The 17,350-nt window shown below is 51.3% G+C and overlaps 1 protein-coding gene across 2 annotated transcripts in view; it reads right to left on the bottom strand.

Moving 5' to 3' along the window:
- TRAIP (TRAF interacting protein) overlaps positions 1–14,479 on the bottom strand; it is a 39,915-nt gene extending 25,436 nt beyond the window's left edge. For both annotated transcript variants that reach the window (XM_074958367.1, XM_074958366.1), the window contains exons 1-4: positions 14,441–14,479; positions 13,462–13,626; positions 11,253–11,310; positions 9,759–9,842 (exon numbers count right to left, since the gene is read on the bottom strand). In XM_074958367.1, coding sequence (XP_074814468.1) covers positions 9,759–9,842; positions 11,253–11,310; positions 13,462–13,559 — 240 coding nt within the window. In that variant the 5' untranslated portion in view covers positions 13,560–13,626; positions 14,441–14,479. The remainder of the gene's footprint in view (positions 1–9,758; positions 9,843–11,252; positions 11,311–13,461; positions 13,627–14,440) is intronic.
- Positions 14,480–17,350: the final 2,871 nt, after the last annotated feature.

The raw sequence follows: 17,350 nt of genomic DNA, 5'->3' as shown, positions 1-17,350 counted from the left end.
AGGTTCTCTGTCTGTGTGATGCTTTTGCCGGGAACAGAAAAGGAATGGAGTCTTAGAATTTAGTAAGTAATCTGGCTAGATATGCGTTAGATTATGATTTCTTTAAATGGTTGAGGAAATATGCTGTGCTGAAAGGAATGGATATTCCTGTCTTTGTGTCTTTCTGTAACTTAAGGTTTTGCCTAGAGGGATTCTCTATGTTTTGAATCTAATTACCCTGTAAGGTATTTACCATCCTGATTTTACAGAAGTGATTCTTTTTACTTCTATTAAAATTCTTCTTTTCAGAAACTGAATGCTTTTTCATTGTTCTTAAGATCCAAGGGTTTGGGGCTGTGGTCACCTATGCAAATTGGTGAGGATTTTTACCAAACCTTCCCCAGGAAGTGGAGTGCAAGGGTTGGGAGGATTTTGGGGGGAAAGACGTTTCCAAACAACTCTTTCTCAGTAACCCAGTTAAACGTTTGGTGGTGGCAGTGAAAGTCCAAGGGCAAAGAGTAAAATAGTTTGTACCTTGGAAGTTTTAACCTAAGCTGGTAAAAGTAAGCTTAGGAGGTTTTCATGCAGGTCCCCACATCTGTACCCTAGAGTTCAGAGTGGGGAAGGAACCTTGACACATGCAGAAGTAGGACTTTGTCAATGTTAAACTACTGACTTGAAGACAGAGCACCATAAATATCCAGATTTAACTCTTTGCATTCAGAGTTTTCCAAAGCTAAACACCATACACGCTGCTATCAGGAGATTTGTTCACATACATCCCTAATCAAAGCGGTTTTCCTATAGTTACCAGTGTGTCACAGTGTTACTCTGATGCTCATTTTAAGAGAGAAAGCATAAAGGTACAGATTTCCCTATGCTGCTTTGTTTAAAGGCATTTCTAGTCAATTTCAATGAGTTAAAAGTAGGTTGGGGTACCAGACCTGCTCCCATGTCAAACGTGGGGTTCTGAGAGGGAAAAAAAAATAAAAAATCAGAGGACGTAGTCATACCATTTGATAACGCTCTTTCCATTCCACTAGAATCTCAGGAGGATGTTAAATAGCTACTAAAGTTAGACATTTTTAAATCAGCAGGCACAGATAAATTGTATCCAAGAGTTTTGAAGGAGTTGTCTGAGGAGCTCACTGAACCATTAATGTTGATTTTCAATAAGTCTCAGAAATCTAGGGAAGTTCCAGAAGACAAAGAAAGCTAATGTGCCAATTTTTTTAAAAGGGTAAATTGGATAGCCTGAGTAATTACATGCCTGTCAGTCTGACATTGTTCCCAGACAACATAACGGAGCAGCTGATAATGGGATTAGATTAATAAGGAATTAAAGGAAGGTAGTATAATTAAATGCCAAATCAACCTCAGTTTATGGAAAACAGATCCTGTCAAACTAACTTGATTTTTTTTTTGCCGAGATTATAAATTTGGTTGATAAAGGTAACAGCGTTCATGGAAACAACTTCTGTAAGGCATTTGACTTTGTACTGCATGACATTTTGATGAACTAGAACGTAAAATTAACATGGCACACATTAAATGGATTAAAAACTGGTTAACTGATAGGTCTCCAAATGTAACTAAACAGGGAATCATCATCTAACAGGTGTGTTTCCAGCAGAGTCCTGCAGGGACTGATCTTGGCACTATGTTATTTAATATTTTTATCAATGACCTAGAAGAAAACGTAAAATCATCACTGAAAATGTTTGCAGATGACACACAAATTGGGGGAGTGGTAAATAGTGATGAGGACAGATCACTGACACAGTGATCTGGATTGCTTGGTAAACAGTGTGCATTTTAATATGGTTAAATGTAAATGTATACGTCTAGGAACAAAGAATATAGGCCATACTTGCACGATGGGGGACTCTATCCTGGGAAGCAGTGACTAAAAAAAGATTTGGGAGTAGTGGTGATAATCAGCTGAACATGAGCTCCCAGTGCAACGTAGTGGTCAAAAGGGCTAATGTGATTCTTGGATGTATAAAACAGAAGAATCTCAAGTAGGAGCAGAGAGGTTATTTTATTTCTGTATTTGGCACGGGTGCAACTGCTGCTACAATAGCATGACCAGTTCTGTGTGTCCACAATTCAAGAAGGATGTTGATAAATTGAAGAGGGCTCAGAGAAGAGACATGAAAATTATTAAAGGATTAGAAAACCTGCCTTATGTAGACGCAAGGAGCTCAATCTCTTTAGTTTAAGAAAAGATTAAGGGGTAACTTGATCAGTCTATCAGTACTTACACAGGGAACAAATATTTAACAATAGGCTCTTCAATCTAGTAGAGAAAGGTCTAACACCATCCAATGGCTGGAAGTTGAAGCTCAGATTCTGACTGGAAATAAGGTGTAAATTTTTAATGGTGAAAATAATTAACCATTTCAACAATTTACTCAGGGCCGTGGTGGAGTCAGTGACAAGTTTTAAATCAAGATTGGATGTTTTTCTCAAAGATCTGCTCTAGAAATTATTTTGGGGAAGTTCTCTGGTCTCTGTGACACAGGAAGTCTCACACGAGATGATCACAATGGTCTTTTCTGACCTTGGAATCTATGAATCACTCCACCCTTGTTACTGTGTGCAAGATCCATAAACAGGGAAAAAAATGCCTGCGTATACACGGAAACAGTGACTCACTGTTAAAGTGGGTTTTTTTCTTGTTTTTTTCAATGGTTTGCATGTTGAGGGGGTGGGATGCAGTTTCTCTGGGTGTTACTGGTTTAACGAGGGAATGGGAGGAGGAGTTTGTTATTACAGAGGACCAGCGACGGAACTTGGGACCCCAGCCAATGGCCTGGAGAATGGATACCCCAGTGACTGGTGACCAGCTCAGGAGTCACAGCTGGTTCTGGCCAGTGGGAGGACAATAGGCTGTGAAGAGAAGACCCCGGTGACCTGACCAGCCAGTTTCAGCCAGAGGAGAACAAAGGACAGCTGAGAGGAGAGGAGGCCCAGGCAACCTGGTTTACCTGGACAGAAGACAATGGACAGAGGCGGGGCTTGGGGGAGGTGATATCAGATGCCCAGCTGGAAAGCACAGGGGCTTGGGACTGGAGAGAGAAAGCAGGCAGAGCCCACCTGAATGCAGGGGAGACTTAGATGTACTGTGCTGAGGGAGGCCAGGCCTTGGGGCCCTGAGAGTTTCCTATGCTGTGTTCAGACGCTCAATAAACCCTCCCTTTTTAAGCTGGCTGAGAGTCACTCCAGTCTAGAGAATAGGGTTGCATTATTCCTTCTGGGAGTGGAGGCCTCGGGGGTCCAGAGGGAGTGGACTCCCTCAGGGGACCCACGGCGAGAGATAGGCGTGCTAAGGCTCAGAAAGGTGCAGTTTCAAGAAGCGGAGGGGCTTAACCCCTAAGAGAGAGTGGGCCTCCGAGAGGGGCTGTCACACTGAAGAGGGTTCCCCCCAGGGACCATATGGGCTAAGAGTGGGCACGACCTGTGAGTCTGTGGTAGCAGAGGACCGTTTGTGGACACACCCTGTAAATGGGTGGCTGTGAGCACACGCGCTTTGCAGTGAATGGCTGCCAGCAATAAAATGAGGGAATTGAAGGAACCACTGTGGAAATGGCCTATAAGAAGCTCCGTAATAGGGACCTGGCGCGTCTGTGGAGGGAGAGAAGGCAGGGGGGAGGAGAGCAAGAGACAGACACACACACACTAAGGAGCAGATGGTGGCTCAGCTTGTAGAGAATGACCAGTCTGAGGAACAGGCTCCAGATCCCAGGGGGGGCTCTCAGGATGCCCTGAGAACCAGTGAGTAGCCATGGGGGCAGTCCGTGTAGCATCTGGGAATCTATCAGATCCGATTCTCCAGTCAGCACAGGGGGCCCCCAGGCAGGTTTCTCCCTGGATGAGCTGCGGAGGCTGGAGCTGAAAGCAAAGGAGCTGGAGGAGCGGAGGCTGGCAGACTGTGCAGGACAGCAAAAGCATGAGTTGGAGGAGAGGTGGGCCAAGAGGGCCTGCTGGGGGGTAAGTGGGAAAGGGCCCCGAGACACCAGTTTTGTGGGGACTCTAGACACCAAACTACTGCCCCAGCTTAAGGAGGAGGGGATATTGATGCCTACCGCACAGCCTTTGAGAAGGCGTGTGATCTGAACTAGATTGACCCCCACAGGCTCCGCTGTCTAACCCCCCTGCTGGGTCCGAAAGTAGCTGGGAGCAGCTTACATGCCAGAGGCTGTGTGTGAACAGCCCAGGAGTGGAGGCTCTCACAGCAGAGCAGGGTAAGGCTGGCTCCCACAGTCAAGGATTGGAGTGGCCTAGCAGATCACTGGTCCAGACAACCCCAGAGGGGAACGTCACAAGGGGACTATGACCTGTTCAAACAGGCTTTGCTGATGAAGTTTGAACTGACCCCCGAGGCATACAAGAAACGATTCCTGGGTGTACTCAGAACCCCAGGTGTCACTTACAAGGAGGTCGCCAATCTGTTGGGGGAATATATCTGTAAGTGCAGGAAGGGCACAGGGGCCACTACCGCAGAGGACGTGTATAACCTTCATGCATCCAATGAATCGAGCTGTAGCTCATGAAAGCTTATGCTCAAATAAATTGGTTAGTCTCTAAGGTGCCAAAAGTACTCCTTTTCTTATAACCTGGTGAGGGGTTGGAGCAGCTGTATGACATCTGCCCTCCAGACCTTAAGATGTGGTTAGTGGACCGGAAGCATAAAGTTCTGCACAGTGCAGGTGCACTGGCGAATGAGTTTTTGGACAGCAAATTTGGGGCAGGAGGGAGACCCACGTCAGGGACTCAGAAGGGGAGTCACCCAGAGACCTCTCAAAGGTGAGACTCCAGGAAGCCCAACTCAGGGGTGCCCATGAATGCCGGGGTGGGCCGACGCCCCTCGTGGGACTTGAGGGACCTGAAATGTAATTGCTGTGGCCAAAAAGGACAAGGTGGCACAATCCCTGAAGATGAAGGAAATGGCAGCCAAGCAGAACTGGGTGTCAACTGGGTGGAAGCCCACTGAGTGGGGGCACTGCCAGTCCAGGGGGCCGCAGTTGATAGGGCTGTGCCAGGTCAGGCCAGCAGGAGAAGGTGGGGCTCCAGGTCCAGAGTGCCCATACTCAATCCGCTGGGTAAGCGTTCGACAGGCCCCGGGGGACAATTGCCACATCATCCCCATTGAGGTGGGGGGAAGGAGCATCCAGGGGTTCTGGGACATGGGTGCAGAGGTGACACTTGCGTGGCCCGAGGTGGTGGACCCAGACCAGCTAGTGCCCAATGCATACATGACCCTGAGGAGAGTGTTTGGGCCCTCCGTCAAGGTGCCTGTAGCAAGGATACACCTGAAATGGGGAGCTAAGGAGGGATCCCAAAGATCACCTGCCTACCGAGGTGCTAATGGGTAATGACTTGGAGAACTGGCTGGATGGCACTCAGAGCACCCTGGTCCTTACCTGGAGCCAGAGCGGAACGCAGGACCTCCGGAAGGGGACCAAAGCACCGAGGATAGGGCTTGACAGGGCTGGGGCTGGAGCCTCCGTCCCAAGGTGGGGAAACTGAAGCACCACCAACCAGGACTGTACCCTCAAACCCAGCAGCTGAATTCCAGATGAAGCTGCAGGAGGATCCCTTCTTGGAGAAGGCTTGCTGGCCACAGCGGTGCAGGATCCCAGGTGGATGACCACCAGGAGAGATTCCTGTGGGAGAAGGGAGTCCTGTACCAGGAATGGGTTGGTTTGGGGCAAACTGAAGCTTGGAAAGCCAGGAGGCAGTTGGTGGTTCCCCAGAGGTACCACCGCAGACTGTTGTTCTTGGCCCACAATATTCCCCTTGAAAGGCATCAGGGCATCAGCAGGGCAACCTGGTCGGGGAAGAAATGCATCCTGGTGGTGGTACATTTCACTATGTGCTACCCCGAGTCGGTGGCTTTGTCCTCGATTGAGGCAGACACTGTGGCAGATGCGCTGCTGACCATTTTCAGCAGAGTGGGGTTCCCCAAGGAGGTCCTTATAGACCAGGGGTCCAACTTCATGTCAATCCTACTCCAGTGCTTGTGGGAGAAGTGTGGGGTCCGACTAAGGTGACCAGACGGGACTGTCTTGATTTTTAGTTCTTTGTCCTGCATCCCGACAGATGGACGATCAGGACACCATTTGTCCCGATTCTGTGGCTTTGGCTGCTCCGGCCGCCTTTTTTTTTTTTTGCTTCCCCCATATGTTCCGATATTTTGTCCGTTTCAGCTGGTCACCCTAGGTCAGACACACCTGGGCCTCAGCATATCACCTTCAGTCCAACGGGACCTTAAAGATGATGCTGAAAGCATTTATGGACCAGCTCCCGTAAGACTGAGACAAGTATTTACCCCTCCTGCTGTTCACATACAGGGAAGTGCCCCAGGAATCCACAGGGTTTTCCCTGTTCGAGTTGCTGTATCGGAGTAGGGTAAGGGGACCTCTAGACTTGATGAGGGACGAGTTGGAGGGGAAGACCTCTCCCGATGGAGAATCAGTGGTGGAGTATGTACTGACCTTCTGGGAAAACGCTTGTGGAGCTCATTGGCTTGGCTGGGGAAAATCTGGCCAGGGCACAGAGGAAGCAGAAGGTCTGGTACGATCGCTCAGCAGGTGCCCGCTCCTATGCTACTGGGGACCAGGTGATGCTTTTCATCCCTGTGAGGAAGAGCAAGGTCCAAGCTGCCTGGGACAGCCCCTTCAAGGTCATCAGACCGGTTATGAGGTGAACTATGAGGTTATGAGGTGAACTATGTAGTTGAACTGTCCAATCGGGCACAGCGCCACCAGGTGTACCATGTCAACATGATGAAACCCCACTGGGACAGGCAGAAGTTGGTGCTCACTGTGTGTGGGCAGTGGGAGGAGAAGAGAGAGGATCCCCTGGTGGGACTCCCTCCCTGAGGTGGGGGCTGACCCCTCACTGGAATCAATTCCCCTCTCAAACCAGCTAACCCTTGCCCAGCAGACTGAGATCAGAGATGTGCTGCATTCATACTGGCAGCTGTTCTCCAACTGGCCTGGGCTCACTAACCTGGCTGTTCACCAGGTGGAGATGGGAGCCAACCTTCCAATCAGGTGTTCACCATTTAGGGTCACTGGGAAAACAGCCCAGGACCTAGAGAGAGAGAGATATCGGAGATATGCTGGCTTTAGGGGTGATCCAGCCATCCTCCAGCCCCAGCCTCTCCCGTGGTGCTTGTCCCTAAGAAGGATGGGTCGATCCGGTTCTGTGTGGACTATTGGAAGTTCAATGCGATCACCATGTCCAATGCCTACCCCATGCGTAGGACCGATGAGATCATAGACAAGTTGGGGGGTGTCCGGTACCTCACTACCATGGATCTCACCAAAGGCTACTGGCAGGCGCCTTTGGACCCAGAGGCCAGGGCGAAGTCTGCCTTCACCACCCCAATAGGGCTCTTCGAGTTCCTGGTCTTGCCTTTTGGCCTCAAGGGGGCACCTGCCACCTTCCAGCGCTTGGTGGACAAGTTACTAAGGGAGACGGAGGACTTTGCTCTAGCGTATATTGATGATATCTGTGTCTTTAGCCAGACCTGGGAAAAACATGTGTCCAAGGTGAAGAGGGTGCTGGGTTGCCTCCAGGATGCAGGACTGACCATAAAAGCTGGAAAGTGCACCGTGGGGATGGCAGAGGTGTCATACTTGGGCCACAAGGTGGGGAGTGGCCACCTGAAGCCGGAGCTGGCCAAAGTGGAGGCAATCAAGGATTGGCCCACTCCCCAGACTAAGAAGCAGGTCCAGGCTTTCATTGGGATGGAGGGGTACTACCAGAGGTTTGTGCCACACTTTAGCACTTTGTGCCATCCTGGCAGCTCCCCCCATGGAGCTTTGTAGGAAGGGAAAGCCGGACAAGGTGGTCTGGACTGAGCAGTGCCAGAAGGCTCTCTGTGCGCTGAAGGGGGCACTCATCCAAAGCCTGGTGCTGGTAAACACAGATTTTAACAAACCCTTCCTGGTGTCCACTGATGCCTCAGACACTGGGCTGGGTGCAGTGCTGTGCTAAGCTAATGCAAACGGATACTAAGGGGGAGAGACACCCCATTGTGTACCTGAGCAAGAAGCTGCTGCTGCCCCGGGAGCAGCACTATGTGGCCACAGAGAAGGAATGCCTGGCCATGGTGTGGACCCTTAAAAAGTTGCAGCCATATCTATTTGGGCAGCGCGTCACTGTGTACACTGACCATTCGCCCCTGACATGCCTGCAATAAATGAAAGGGGCTAATGCCAAGCTGCTGAGATGGAGCCTGCTCCTCCAGCATTATGACGTGGTCCTTGTGAGGGGGAGTGCCAATGTTATAGCCGATGCTTTATCATGGGGCGGAGGCCTTGAACTTCCCTAAGTCATTGGCTAAGTGACCCTGCTCAGTTCAGACTTGAAGGAGAGAGAGATGTGATGAAGTGGGGGGTTTTATTGTTTTTTTTCCCAATGGTTTGCATGCCAAGGAGGGGGACGCAGTTTCCCTGAGTGTTACTGGTTTACCGAGGTGATAGAAGAGAGAGTTTGTTTGTTATTAAGCAGGACCAGCAAGGGAACTTGGGACCCCAGCCAATGGCTTGGAGAATGGATACCCCAGCGACTGGTGACCTGGAGGCCCATTTCGGGAGTCACAACCAGTTTTGGCCAGTGGGAGGACAACGGGCTGCGAAGAGAGGACCCCAGTGACCTGACCAGCCGGTTCCAGCCAGAGAGGAACAAAGGACGGCTGAGAGGAGGCCCAGGCGACCCTGTTTACCTAGGTAGAAGACAATGGACAGAGGCGGGGCTTGGGGGAAGGGGATATCAGATGCTCAGCTGGAAAGCACAGGGGCTTGAGGCTGGAGAGAGAGAGAGAGAGAGAGAGAGCAAGCGTGCGCAGGCAGAGCCCACCTGGATGCAGGAGAGACTTAGATGTACTGTGCTGAGGGCCCTGAGAGTTTCCTATGCTGTGCTCAGATGCTCAATAAACCCTCCTGTTTTATGCTGACTGAGAGTCACTCCTGTCTAGAGAACAGGGTTGCATTATTCCCTCTGGGAGTGGAGGCTCCAGGGGTCCAGAGTGAGTGAACTCCCTGAGGGGGCCCACGGCAAGAGACAGGCGTGCTAAGGCTTAGAGAGGTGTGGTTCCAGGAGGCGGAGGGGCTTAACCCCTGAGAGAGAGAGGGGACCCCCAAGGAGGGCTGTCACACTGACAGGGGTTCCCCCAGGGACCGTACGGGACCAGGAGTGGGCATGACCTGTGAGTCCATGACACTCATCTAAACACAGAGGACTGTTAAATGCATAAAGTGAACAAATTGAGTGTACCTTTAATAGGCCCTTCCCCAGGAGAGTTAGAGGATCATCCTCCTATGCCCAGGTTCTCTAAGGTTTGCTGACTGGCTTGATAGAACTCGGGACTCTCTCCACCCCAGGCTGCAGGAAAGCTTTGTCTCCCAGCCTTCCACAACAATCAAGGAGCCTCAAGAACAGGAGTTTGAACAGTTATAACATATGGGAAGGGCTTCAGGGAAGATGACAAGTGAAGGGGAAGTAGCGAAGGGGTGGAGATGGCTTCCTCATTTGAAAGAAAACCAGGGACCACGTGAAGCACCACGTGAAGGTGTTCAGCAGGAAGAGCTGAGCTGACCTCAGTGTTGAACGCAGGGACAGAAAGCAGAGAGGCAAACAGGAGAAAGAACACCAACATCCAGCTTTGAAACCCAGGACTGTTTAGAGACTCCACCAGTAACGAAAGAAGCTGTTGGGACAGACTGTGGCTCCAGGCTGCTGTTAAGAGAACTCAATCAGAATACCTGTAGGCTTTCTGCATCCAGTGATGTCTGCTCCTCCAGGGCAACATCAAAGAACAGCTTATTGATGATGTGTCTTTTGCTGACCTAGGTAAGACATGGAAAAGGACGAGAGTCATGAGCGTGAAAACGCAGGGAGAGCCTTTCCTGCTAGGCAGACAGCTACAATGGGAGAAGGTTACTGTCCCATCACAAGATGTTAATGTGTGGTATGGCTGGTGGAAGTCAGTTCACACAGCTGGCATCTCTATGGTGAGATCCTGTTTTGGATCTGTCACCCAAGCATTGAGATTTACAGTCCTCACTCCAGGCAAGATCCTGGAATTATGACAGAAAGATTCAGGCATTTTTGAGTCAAGAGCAGCTCGTTCTCTGGCAGCTCAGACCCAGCAGCTGATGCTGAGCTCACCCAGTGCCAAATCCAAACACAGAAGTACGTGCTGCTCTCTGTATGCAGAGGGTGCTCTAATTGAGTGCAGTAGCTCTCCCCACCTCCCCCATGCCGTTACAGCTTTGTGTTTTAAGTATTACATGCAGTCATGACACCAGCTAATTGCATAGTTACTGCTACATAAGATGTTATTTTGTGAGTAACTCCATGGTAACCCAGAGATGTAAGAGGCGGTGAAGAATACAGGGAATCAACAAGTCAGGGAAGAAACAAGGGCCAAGACCTTGAAAGAAAAGAAAAAGACAGGAGCACACCTATAAAATTAACATGCTGGCTGCGAACTGACTCCTCCATATAACTCAACTCAGAGTATAGCCAATACAGCCTAGCGCAAGCCAAGACCCCCAATCTTGACAATCACTGTAACGTGAGGCACAAGAACCAGACTAACTTAAGAAAAATGGTCTTGGGGTTCAGGCACTGGACTGGGACTCAGAAGAGCTGGGTTCAGTTCCTGGTTCTGCCCAGACTCCCTGGGTGACCACGAGTGAGTCACTGAATCTCTGTGCCTTGGTTCCTAATCTGTAGAAGGGAGATAATCCTTCCTGTCTCCCACCGGCTGTCTTTTTTCCCTCTTTAGGCTGAGTGCTCCAGAGCAGGGACTGTCTCTCACTGTGTGTATGTGCAGTGTCCTGATCTCAGCTGGGGAAGCTAGGAAGTACTGTAATACAAATCTCAGGCCTAGATTATTTCCTAGCTCCCTCCACCCCTTTTCCATTTAGTGCTAGTGAAGTTTTGCCACAGTAAAAGCCCTGAAGGCCTGGCAGTAGCAAAACATGCTTCCCAATGTGCCCCAATCTGGCCTGAAGAGGCTTCGAAGGAGGATTTCAGTCTCAATGGCCCATTCACTCCTTAGCCTCTCTGCTAGAGTGTAAGTAGTGACATCCAGCACAGTCTGATGGTGACTGAGAGGTTACAGCCAATCTTTGCATGCCATCAATGCCTCTGTGAGCCACCACTGTGCCCTCAGGCCTGAGCTCTGACAGTGCTGGTAGACAGCATTGGGATGTAGAAATACAGTGTTTTATTCAGGATTAAGGATTTACCTGGATTCTACACTGTGGACAAGTCCGACTCGGAGCAGTGTCAAACCACTGGATGAGACTGAGGGAGAAAGAAAAAAAATATACAGTGAATTGTTAGAATTTAAGATCATCTATTCTAAAGGTTGTCAACCAAGGGCTACATTGCTAACCTACCAGGAAGCAGAGGAATAATTTCTATCAAATGGAGGATGTTTGGGACATGCTTTAAGCTCCCCAGGAGAACAGCATGTGGAGAAGACTGTCCAGTCTGATGTTAGGAATTGGGTCTTCAGAGCACCTTAAGAACTGTGTGATTACTGGCAGCAAAACAAATAGCTTAGCCAGTCATATCCAAAGGGAACGGTTCCCCTTATCCCCCCACCCCCAAACCGTTACGGAGCAAAGCGATCCCCAGATGTTCTTTTCATTAAAGTCAGTGACCATCGCCAGGGTGATTCATTTTGATGTGGATGAGCGCGCCCTGGTAAAACATGTCCCCTCTGCCCCCCTCCCCCCACACACTCAGTTGATCCCACAGGAAGAGCACATGCCTCCAGGTCAAATCACTTGCAAAGGAACTCCAGCAAAAGCATGGAATTGATTAGGATTGTTTCATCTTTAGCCTGCTCCTGCTGAAGCGCATGGACAAGCACTTTGTGTAAAAGCAACACAATGGTGTCATCTCTGACGGAGAAGGCAAAGAAACCAAGACCACAGATGGGGAAGGGACAAGCGCGAAGGGGGAGGGAGCAGCACCCGCAGAGTTCAAGAGCATTGCAAGTTTCAGCCCCATTTCACTCTAGCACATTCCTCCAACAAAGTGAAAAATCAATCAAGGAAGCCCAAGCACCACACCCTTAGCCAGAAGAAGGGTCACTGTGAGAAAGAGGTTCAGGGAAGAGAGAGGGAATTGTGGAAGACAGAGAGAACAGACAAAACACAAAAGATGGAAGGAAGAAATGAGACGAGAAAGACTTGAACAGCAGAGGTGTTTTCTACAAGGGAAGGAAGCTGCTAAGAGGAAAGAGAATATTCAGTTACCAGAGTTAATTATTTGTCTTGCAGTCAAGAGAAACTCAGAAATAAGACTTCCCAGGGAGAATCATATGAGCCAACAAGTGACACTAGGCCCTGGTACAGAATCTTAGTTTGGGTCACCATGAAAAAAGCTTCTTTAACATATGGCTCAAGAGGGGAGAGCCTGTGGCATACAGACATATTTAGTGTGTTTGGCATTTCTCCATTTTAATGAAAAAAATGAGTTTCAATTTAACATCACAGGGAAAAAAAGTATCTTGAAGTCTGTATATTGATGGGCCTAATCCACATTTCCTTTAGTCTCAGAGTATTAACAGCACAGGACTAGGATTTGATTCCTATTTCCAAACGGATACTGGCTTACTGTAAGCTTGGAAAGTTAACTTCCGCTCTGCCTCACTTTTCCTCATCACTAAAATGGAGAGGTGAGATCTACCCACCTCACAGTGGCACTGTGGGACTTTAATATTCAAAAAGCACTCTGAGAGCCTTCAAGGATGCCATGTTACAAAAAACAACATTAAGACAAATTAAGTACTTTTTACTACTTTTGAGTATAAGGCACTCAATCTGCCTAGCTACAATCAGCACTAACCAGTCAAGAACCATGTAGGATTTCCCACATTGCTCAGTTTTGCATTGCATTGGCAGAACTGCACCCCCTTCCCCTACTACAGCCCTCAGCGGCACTACAACTCTGCCAAAGCACTTCAATGCTGATCTGCAGCCCCCCTGCAATTCCAGTGCTCCTAATACACAACTATACAAATGTAGCTCAATGCCAACCCACAGAACCTCTTGTTATTTTAGTTCTCCATCTCTCAGAAACAGAAAAAGCCCAACGTTTAGAAACCTGCACTATGATGATGGCCAACTAACAATCTGTCAACCCACCCCTTCAAAAAGCAAGAAGGGTCAGCCAGGCACAAGGTGCATGGTTTTTAATGTCTGTGTTCATCCTTATCCCCCTCAACTATAACATTTGCAAACAGCAGGATTGGAGAAGAGGAGGCTGAAGAGTTCAGAGACTGAAATGCAGAAAGACAAGAGATTATCACAAGAACAAAACACTGGAGAGGCACTTCCTCTGTTTCGCTAGAGATACTCACATCATCATAAGACATATTAACTCAGCAGTTGAAGGAGATGCATGTTTTTACCACTACCTGTCATGCTGTTCATGTTTACTCACCACTCCTGATGGAAGGTGTGTCCGCAGTGGATAGCTGCCACATCCTTGTGATTGTCAAAGAAATCCGAGCAGATGGTACAGTGGGCACGGATAGGCATCCTCTATTGTTCCGACTGACATCCAAGAGGCTGCCACAGCACAACCAGGGAAGCACTTCTCCTTGGCCTATGCAAGGAGAGATGAACACACCAGCCTCAGCGGGGCTGTCTCCCAAAGCAACACCAAACAGCCTCACAAGCTTGGATCTTTGGCTGGCATAGGGGCCAGGCTGCTATACACATGGCATAACCTGACATTTAGGATGGCACGGGGGGACCCACTATGAGCTGCAGGCAGGTCAGAGGGATGGCACAGAAGGCACTGTAGGGTATAATATGCAGGGCATGCATGGCATGCTGCTATTCATGGTACTCATGGCCAGGCATGGGTGGCGATTAGGAGATGTTGCTGTATATGGCACGGGTGTCAAACATACTGTCCCCAGGATACAGCCAGCCCACAAGACGTGTTTGTTCCCAGCACGATACACCCAGATGGGGCAGAATCTTGACTTTGCCCTAGTGGCTGTAGAGACTTGTCCCACCGGGAGCCACGTGCCCCCCCAGACTGCAGCCAGCCCGGAAGGGCGACGCTAGCTCCCAGCGCGAGCCGGGGCCCGAGCCCAGCGTCCCGTCGGGGTCACAGCAGCTGTCACGCTGGAGGCCGCAGCAGGGAACGAGCCGGGGACTCGCGCCGAGCACAGGCTGGAGGCTGCCCGGGTCGGGGCCCGCCTGGCTGGGCGGACGCGCGGGTGTAGGCGGCGGCTCTCTTCGGGACAGGGCGCCGAGGAAACGGCGGGCAGCCCGAGCGGGGCACTCGGGCCAGCTCCCGCCCGGCTTCCCGCTCTGCCCCAGCCATCCCCCGCCCCCTGACGGCGGGGCCCTCGTGGGAGATAGGCTCGGTCCCGGAGCGGGAGGTCGCCCGGTTCGCATCGCGTTACCAGTTCAAATCTGGTTCATTCCGAGGTGGCTTCCGGCATGAGCCGGAAATGACGCCCCCGGGAAAGGCGCGGGGCCCGCCCCGTCGCACTACATGGCAGAGGAGGGGGCGGGGCCGGCTTCCTCCAGTTGTTCCCCCGCCTGGCCCCAGCGGGCTCTCTGGGGCGAGGCTCACGGGAGCACGGGGTCTTAGCCCCGCCCCAGCCTGACCGGCCGGAGCGCACAGGTGGGGCGTGGGGCAGGGGCCGCACACTCAGGGGCGCGGTGTGCGCTGTTGTAAGGCCCGCTCATGGGGTGGGGCGTGTGAGTCGGGGCAGGGCCTGCAGACTCAAGGGGCGGGGCCTGGAGGATGAAACAGGGTTTGTCTCTTGTTAGGGGACTGGGTGCAGAGTCTCACCTTCCATTAAACAATCCTGTTTCCAGCCCACCACCTGGCAAATGTGGCCTGAGTGTCATTGACACTGCCATGTGTGTCCAGGGCTGCAAAAAGCCCAACACAATAGCTCTGGGAGGTGTGAGCTGCTCCATCCATCTCTGTGGGAGTGTTAAATCTGAAACCTAATGATGGTGATTTGGTTATCCACTCCAACTGTCCTACTGCCAATCGTTATAGCAGGACCATCTAATCATGTGCTCACAAGGACTCCCCTGGCTTTGTGGGCACGTTAAGTCCCAGCTGACCCTTACTCACCCACCAAAATCTCCAGCTACCCTGACACACCATCCAGCTCTCTTACATTTGTAATGATGTACCATTTGTTTAATGGACGGCTCCTGCTGTAGCATGCCGTCTCAAGCCTTGGGGGCCATTGTCTCCTCAGGTGCCAGGAGAACTCAACAAACCATCCTGCTTCCCACAGACCTTCCAATGAAGCATCATGGGAACCAGTGCAAAGGATTCTGGGAAACATCTGAAACATCAGCTTTGGAGTGGCTGATGATTGGATCGCAATCCTCCTTTTTGATCCCATTTCCTTGCCCATTCACAAGGACTGTTGGCCCCATTGAAGAGGGATAGCTCAGTGGTTTGAGCATTGGCTTGCTAAACCCAGGGTTGTGAGTTCAATCCTTGAGGGGGCCATTTAGGGATTGGGGGCAAAAATTGGGGATTGGTCCTGCTTTGAGCAGGGGGTTGGACTAGATGACCTCCTGAGGTCCCTTCCAACCCTGATATTCTATGATTCACAGACCAAGAATTATTCACAGAAATTAGGTGTCTATGATATCAGTGAGGGCTAGGGGATCTGCTCCTCATCCCTGGAGCATGCAGTGACTATTAGGTGGGGTCCCCTCTCCAGGGCCACATCCTGGCCCAGGGCTGGGGGAAGAACATCTGGGGAGTTGCTGCCATGCCAGACACTCTGGTGCTCTGAGGCTTGCTCCCAGCCATTTCCCAACCCCTTTTGGAGCAGACTGTGCTGCAGTCTGTGCATAGCAGACAGAGGGGGTGCTGTGCCTGCCCACAGGACAGCAGAGATCAGATGAGCTGGATTTTAGAGGCGGGGGGGGGGGAATCCCCAAGACTTGATGATTAACCTCCTCTTAGCTGCACCTCTACCTACCCCACCCCTTGTTCCTTCCAGCTCCCAGAGCGTCTGTGTCCCACCCACTCCTCCCCCAGCTCAGCTCTGAGGCACAGAGGCATGCATGGCAGCTGGCTGGGGGATCTGCTCCTGGCAGCAGCCTGGTGTGTGAACTGGCCCCTAGAAGGGCAGAGCTCATCGGCAAGGCAGACAAAGAGACAGAGCAGGTATGGCTGGTGCTTTCTCAGTTTGTCCTCAGAAGGTCTTTATTTGCCAGTGGTACAGTGCAGCGATCACACAGGAGCTTCTGGGTGGTCGTAGTGGAAATAAAAGTTTCATAGACAGAACTCAACCCTACAAACATGCAGCTGCAAATCAAGGACAAGGGGAAAGTAAAGCCGGAGTGGTGGGACCATAGCCCAGAAAGCCGCAGGCTGGGAGGGCCCTGGGGCAGACAGCTGTGGAGAACGCCCCACTGATGGCAGGTCAACCCTGCAGGCCCGTCACAGTGGGACTCAGGCTTCCTTCCTGTGTTTAGTTTGGGGCCAGGGGAAGGGGACACAGGGGGGTGATGGGCCAGGCCTGACCCTGGGGGTACCTGAGGGGCTCTGGTCAAGTGAGCATAGCTCACAGGACTCTCATCTGGACTGCTCTCCCCTACCCTCCAAAGAACTGATACCCAGTGCTGCAAGTACCCTGCACCTAGGAACAGGCAGGCAAATGCCTTCAAAAGACTACTTCTAGGCCTTTGAACTAAAGCATGGGGTGGGGTTGTTCAGGCTCCCACAGTTATGACCACATGGTGGAGTGGCATCTAACCAGCACCCAATGGCTCATTCACTAGAGCACTAGATAAGGCTGCACCCTAAACTGGGGCAGGGTGGGACAGATCCTGATTCAAGCTCTAGACTGTGCATTCCACCAGAATGCAATATTTCTGGAGCACTCTATAGCCCAGGGCCGGGCAAACTTTTTGGCCCGAGGGCCACATCAGGGTTGCAAAATGGTATGGAGGGCCAGGTAGGGAAGGCTGTGCCTCCATAAACAGACTGGCGACTGGCCCCTGCCCCCCTCAGAACTCCCAAGCCATCCAACCCCTCTGCTCCTTGTCCCCTGACTGCCCCCTCCAGGGACCCCCCCACCTCTAACCGCCCCCCCAGGTCCCAACCCCCTATCCAACGTCCCTGCTCCCTGTCCCCTGACTGCCCTGACCCTTATCCACACCCCCGCATCCTGACAGGCCCCCTGGGACCCCTGACCCATCCAACCCCTCCCCTTGTCCCCTGACCACCCCCTCCTGGGACCCCTGTCCCTAACTACCCCCCCAGGACCCCACCCCCTATCCAACCCCCCCGCTCCCGGTCTCCTGACCGCCCCCCCCAACTGCCC

Source organism: Natator depressus, chromosome 7 (genome assembly GCF_965152275.1).
Source record: "Natator depressus isolate rNatDep1 chromosome 7, rNatDep2.hap1, whole genome shotgun sequence".
Taxonomy (NCBI): Eukaryota; Metazoa; Chordata; order Testudines; family Cheloniidae; genus Natator; species Natator depressus.
Note: the sequence above shows the minus strand (reverse complement) of the source record. Positions and strands in the feature narration are given on the sequence as shown.